This window comes from Liolophura sinensis, chromosome 1 (assembly GCF_032854445.1).
Source record: "Liolophura sinensis isolate JHLJ2023 chromosome 1, CUHK_Ljap_v2, whole genome shotgun sequence".
Classification (NCBI taxonomy): Eukaryota; Metazoa; Mollusca; class Polyplacophora; order Chitonida; family Chitonidae; genus Liolophura; species Liolophura sinensis.
The window spans coordinates 80,587,694-80,594,553 of record NC_088295.1 but is presented as its reverse complement, the minus strand read 5'-3'; the positions used below and the strand labels follow the sequence as shown (position 1 = coordinate 80,594,553).

The 6,860-nt window shown below is 43.4% G+C and overlaps 1 protein-coding gene across 1 annotated transcript; it reads right to left on the bottom strand.

Annotated features, from left to right (window-relative positions):
• Positions 1-2,289: 2,289 nt before the first annotated feature.
• On the bottom strand, positions 2,290-6,333 carry LOC135475163 (uncharacterized). Its single transcript, XM_064754951.1, has one exon. It carries the CDS (start codon positions 6,298-6,300, stop codon positions 4,357-4,359), a length of 1,944 nt encoding a protein of 647 aa, XP_064611021.1. The 5' UTR covers positions 6,301-6,333; the 3' UTR covers positions 2,290-4,356.
• Positions 6,334-6,860: the final 527 nt, after the last annotated feature.

The following is a 6,860-nucleotide window of genomic DNA, read 5'->3' as shown; positions in this document are numbered from 1 at the left end:
TCAAAATATCGCACAAGTTAAGGAGAATATTCTTCACGCACTTTGCTGTCATCAGCCCGTTTTTTTTGTTGAGCTTGTAGCGAAAGAACGCCATATGAGGGATATCCCAGCTGGTCCAGTAACTATTGGTGGTGTTCAGCACAGGTCACCCGAAGTTCGAGCTTACCGGAATCGATTATTGCGACATGAAATTCAATACCGCTGCCCAAACACTCAGCTGGCTAATATCGCATGTTCAGCATCTGAAGAATTTTTAAAACTGACTGGTTTGTTTGTTGGATTGATCTACTGATGTGTTTACTGAACATTTAATTGAAATTTTGGCTCAAGATTAATGTTTCATCTTCTTGCACGAATTATACTGGTTCGTTCCTGGGACGGATGGATTCATCCATCGATTTTTCTATCATGTGCTTTTCTGATTGGCTATTTTATCTACTTCGCCGATAGGCCCTTCCAATTGATAAAAATTTCAAATCAGTCCGACGGACTGTCCTATAGTAAATGAACCGACGAGTGCAAGGCCAAGAGTTAGATTTGTCCATAGAAAGAATGGCGAGTCCACCTAGACCCAGAGAACATTGGTAGCAACTTTATCTCCATGTCAGAGAACGGGACTGTACTGAATGCAACCCACCCCAACATGAAATAATAGAAATAACAGAGATATACAGACAACATAGCCAAACCGGTGATTTTCTAATATGACTAATTGAACAGATCAATCTGTATTCGGAATTAGGCGATTCCTCGATTTGCCTGCATTTTTAGGGGAGACACACTGTTTACAGACGTTTACAGACGTGACATTGAAATAACGTGGCATGACAAAAGGTCACACTATGCTGTGGAGATGAATGAATGGTTATGACTTAACGACATGTTGGGGAGATATTCCTCATCTACATGTATGTAAAGATCTGATCTGATCAGACCCATTTCCGTCTAAAGCCACGCCATTTAGCAAGACTTGCACTTGCCATCGGTCATTTCTTTCTTTTCTTTTTGTTTAAATAACTAGGCCCACGACGTAGATCGGATATGGAGTAGTATACGAGTTAATGCACATCCACCCGTGCGGTAAAAAGCTTATGAATTAACTTCCTTGTAGAGTGCTACTTTATGTACCGGTAAATGGAAATCCCTTCCTTTATAAGTGCTATGATGCAGAAGTCCCTTGACAGAGAGCCACGTTCACCATCACTACACGAGGCTTCTGTGATAAACCGAGTACTTTATGACTGCTGTCCTTGACAGGTGTTTGACGTCAGAGACCCAAATGACCATGTTGACAAACACCCGTTCTGAACATGTCATTAATGAGTTAATCAGCAACTTGCTGGGGATATTGCACATGTAAGTTAGGGGAAAGTTTAAGACGGTCCTAAACCAAATGTCAGGAACCTCCTCCGCGGGTTTTGCGCAATGTGACGACGTTAGCCTTAACCAACCACGCCAGGGATTAGATGAAATTGCAGCCAACTCCCATCACTTTAATTTACGTTTATCTGATCTAATGGCCATATCAAATTATGAAAATGAACACAAGTGCTATGTGCAACCCTCAGATGTATTCCTAACCATCTGCACATTACACATTGTGTGAGCTCTGGATATTATTTGCTCTAAATTTTGCACTTAATCCTCTTTGAACGCCACTACTGACGTCAGTAGTAGGCTTTTAGCATCTGTACGTTTCTATGGCTTGTACACGATAACGATCAGACGCATCACATCAAGTGTAAGGCCTTACATAATTTCACCTGCACGTGGGGAATATGTCAAGCTACAAGTGTTGGAAGTACAAGAACAATTCATTTACAGGCATCCATGCAATTAAAGATACAAACTGATGCTCGCATCCCCCACCAAGGCCTACGCGACATTACTTGAGAATTGATGTTTTTTCTTGGGAGATGGAATATGATATTTGTAAACTTGACCTAGACCATTCACTATAAATAATGCCACACCTGTTCAAAATCATGGAGAATATACCAACGAAATGTAGCTCGACGCTAGGTGACCGACAGTGGAGATTGGGCTTCCTGTTTGAACTCCTGCTCTCTTTGTCACGTTTGAAAGGAAGTCTCTAGCTAAAGTTTTACTTCGGATATGAATACCATGAATTTACCCGTTTGTCACACCAGCCAATCAGCGACGATTCTGAATGTATATAAACACGGCATCACATTGTATCTAATTTTATTCGGTTCCTGTTCCAAACATGTCACCGTGATACGACTGACATAAATCAAAAGAAATGAAAAACACAACAACGTTCGTCCAACCAACATGTGATACTTTATTTTGACAGCTTATTTCGCTGTAATTTAACACAGAACAGCCTTCATAGTCACAATAAGGATCGACCCCGACTAATTTTGCAGTCATTCCCACTGTGAAAACCACAGCCCACGACAAACAACAACAACAGAGATCTTTCATGGTACAAGAATGTGTTGCATGGCAACAGAAGAAACTATATCGTCAAACCAATTAATCACGTGGATTCCGGTTTATAATTGCCGCATTACAACGATAAAATAGGCTTTCAGCCAGAGCACAACAAAACCCAATATTAGATTACTCGTAACACAAATCTATTCACCTCGGTGAAAAAAACCAGTCTTGTCGGAAAAGCATTCTAAGTCAACAGAATAACAACTCTCACGTGATCGCCATGTAATGAGTACAGGTTTTTTGGAGAAGGAATGGTAACAATATTAAATAGGTGTACAGAATCAACAGTTAAACTATACAATGTAAGACACCATTCACAACGTGAGGTATACATCTCTCCGGAGACCCAGATCCGCGATCGAAATGCGACATAAATCCGTGACTACCAATCACTAGGCAGCACCGTCATGAAGGTAAAGCTAATATGCCTTCATGGTATACAGTCGTCTGAAATGTGCCTGTAAAATAACGTCTGTTAAATGCAAAAGGAAAAAAGAACGACTTTACCTTGGCATTTTACCGTTACATATCTCCCGACAAAATTACAGGTAACCAATGTCCTAAAAAAAAAAACAGAGAAAAAGAAAAACAGAACTATGAATGTTTTCTGAGCGACATCTGTTTCCCCATAATTACTATATTCTGATGATGTTCACTGAACAGCCATGCGATCAGTGATCTCCGTGAAGGTACATTCTAAGTTGTTTCAGGCCAGGGACAGACAGCTAGCCCTGCCCATCTCACAGCCGTCGTTAGGTCAAGAGAAGCCCGTGTCTGTATTAGTAGCTGCCCTTATATATAATCTTGAAAAACAATCAAATGAACTTGCAACAAGTCCAACTAATCTACACAAAAAAGCAAACGATAGATCACTCGATGGGTGAATGATGGGGTTTCGTGAGTTATACTGGAAACCAGTTAATGGAGTAAATGATAACATTCGCTCAACATGAATAACGTACAATTATGTGTACAACTGCTAGTACTCTCAGGCAATTCACCATCTGCTAGAACAAGCACTCGAAGCGTCTGTACAAGTTAAATCAGCAATGACCAGTCAGAATGAGTTGTATATCAATTGCAGGTAGTAGGCAAGCATGGTCCGAATTCACCACGTTTTTCAACAAGTTACAAATTACATTTTTTTTTCGTATCCACACATTTATTTTCAGGAAAAGAGAATGTTAACGTGAACTGGTAACATATGGGACAACAGCTCTATTCGCATACTGGTTATGAACTACTGGCTGGGGATATAGCGGAGACTGAACCACCGTTAAACATGAATTACATAGTCACACTTTAGTTATGGGAAAACACAAGATTTAGAAACAGACTTTGGAACACTACATTAAAGAATCGATTACTGGTAGAAAAGCAGAAAGAGCGGAAATATTGCCATATTTGAGCTATCCATATGCAATTATCTGTACAAGAGTGAAACCTGAATCGTTACGTTTGAAATGACGAACTACTCATCTGTCAGCCTAATAAACCAATGCATGACAGAGTTCCTCCATCGCACGGTCCAGTTCACGGTAAACCTCACCTCTAGCCTTCATTACAAGACACGCTGTCGCGCTGATTGTCACTTCTCAATGCATCAAACCTGTACACATCAATAATGACGTTTAAAACGACATAGAGAAAGTTTTATAGAGAAATACATAAATCGTGTGATTCTCTTAGTAAAAGCACCATAAGATAGTGTAATCCACCAAAATGTCCACTGTTTCACCAAGCCGTATATATAGTATTCCATCACATAAGCATGAAGTCTGTCTCTCGTACACAGCACAAACACTGATCCAACAGAGCCTGTCGCCAGGGGACAGGATGTACGTAGTAAAATCGGTCACACACTTAACCATTATATACACACAACAAAAGCACTTATTTTTTCGCATGTTTCACAGCTTTGCTCCTGGTGACCCTATCCCAAACAAACGGGAGTTGGTGACGGGCCTCGGCCTTGTCCCCACCACTTTTCTTGTTTTTGTCTTTTCTATCTCCTCGTTTCACTCGGGTAGTTCCCTCATCAGACTTAGACTTGTCCCGCAAACTTTTGGAACCAGAATTTCCAGCATCTGGAGATGGGGAAACATCCCCTTTGGTGTTCAGACCGCTCACGTACTTCATGCCCTTGGCAAATTTAGAATGCTTCTTAAAGTCCGTTTTAACGGATGGTTCGTCTATTGCACTGTTGGGTGAACTGCAGGCAGACCTAACTGAACTACCTGCAGGACTTGGGGCGGTGGAAGAGCATGATGATGTCCTTCTCGCCTCTTCCACAGGTGGAACATCTAGTTTCATCTTCTTACTACTACTTGAAACACTGTCCAAAGACTCCAGGTCACTGTCTCGACGTTTCGCGGGGAGACGACTGAACTTTTTGTGGCGATAGAGGTCGGCGCTCTCATCAGTAGAATCCTTAGAGTCACCATTCACAAATACAGGTGCCAGTGAGGAATTGCTTTCAGGCTGAGACAGTTTTATGGCACTTTTCTTCTTCCATACCAAATCTCCAGTATTCACTACAGGGGAATTTGGTCCGCTTTTGACAGCTTGTTGACTATCCTCGTTTCTCCCTAACGACGCGTCTGGAGACTCCACTGAGGCACAGGACTGAGCTGGCAGCTTCTCCTCCTCTCCACCTTTGCCCTTAGATTCGTCTGACGCACACAAACATACTTGCTGATGCTCAACGTATGTTTGCAAATCTTTGAACTGCTGTTTACATGGAATACATTCGTAAGATTCGCACTGTTGCATCGCCTGTTGGCGGAGCTCATGTTGCTGTATCTCCTCCAGTCTGTGATCCATTTCAATATGCTGAGCTAAGGCGGTAGAATTTGGAAAAAACAGGTTACACAAATGGCACAAATGAGATCGTTTCACTGTCGACCCTTGTCTGAACTGCTGATCCTGCATTTGGTGAGATTCACAAAAAGAACTCCTGCAATCAGTGCATTTAAATTTCCCTTGCCGCTCTTTCTCGTGAGCCCTGCAGTGCTTTTTGTAAAGTCCAAAATCATTTAGTTGGAATTTCTCACCACACTCTTGGCAACTAAGGAAGCGGCGCTCTTGGCTATCTTCGGGATCTGTTGACAACTTTGACCTGGAGCTCAGACACTTGTCCTCACTTCCACTACTGGAATCACTTTTACCTTCTGTACCGGACATGACAGATGATGGTCTACTGTCAGAACCCACGCCATTGGCGATAACACCTTTTTGTTCTGGTAGTGAATCGCTTATGGTCACAGGGGAATGTCGGTCTATATCTAACAGTCTGTCCATTTGACCGTCAGAGTTTGCAGGTGGATGTTGCAACCCTGGTGAGCTCTGAACTTCTAGGGTTGGTGGCATTTCACTGCCCTCCAAACCTGGCGGGTGAAGTGCAGACCGCGTCTCCGATATGGTTTGAACGAGGGTGTGGTGAGCCTGAGGTTCAAATCTATGTTGGTTCCGGAAGTGCCTTCTGAAACCATAGGGACTACCGTACGTTTGATTACACACTCTACATATGAGATACAGAATGTCATTGGGTGCATGGTTGCCCAGCAGACTTTGAATAGGCTCATGCTTGGAAATCTGTTTCATGCTCTTTGACTGCTTATTGCCGTCTTCCGGCAAAGGTGATGGAGCTGACGTTGCCTTCTGCGGAACCTGTGATTCTTGTACTTGCAAACTATTACCAACTGGGCTCTGTATCACTGATGATTGTGGTGAAGTTTGCCTTGGACTGACTCTGGGTTCCTGCCTCTGAGGCCGTGGGCTGTTCGAATATGATGGATCTCTCGATGGTGTGCGCTCTCTCATATTAGGACTATGCATTTGGAAACTCTGGGCCTGGGCCTGGGCCTGAGCCTGGGCCTGTGCCTGTGCCTGTGCCTGGGCCTGGGCCTGAGCCTGGGCCTGAGCCTGGGCCTGAGCCTGGGCCTGAGCCTGGGCCTGGGCCTGGGCATGTGCCTGGATTTGAGCTTGGACCTGAATTTGAGCCTGAGGCTGGGTCTGGGCTCTAACATGGGCCTGTGCCTGAACCTGCGCTTGAGCTTGAACCTGCGCTTGTGGATGAGCTTGTTCCTGAGCATGGGCGTGTGCCTGGGCCTGAGCTATAGCATAAGCATGAGCTTGTGCTTGGGCATGAACATGAGCCTGCGCTTGTGCATTAACATGGACTTGTGCTTGTGCTTGGGCATGATGAGCCTCTGCCATTAGCCGATGTTGTAAATAAATCTGATGCTCTCCTTCTGACATAGGTAATCTGTCTAAAGGCACTTTACTTCGACTGTAATCGTGAAAGTATTTCTCCACACTTTCTTCCAAACTTTTGATATGTGTACTCATACAATTTGGTTCACCATTGGGTAGACGTCCACTATCTTGTCCATCAG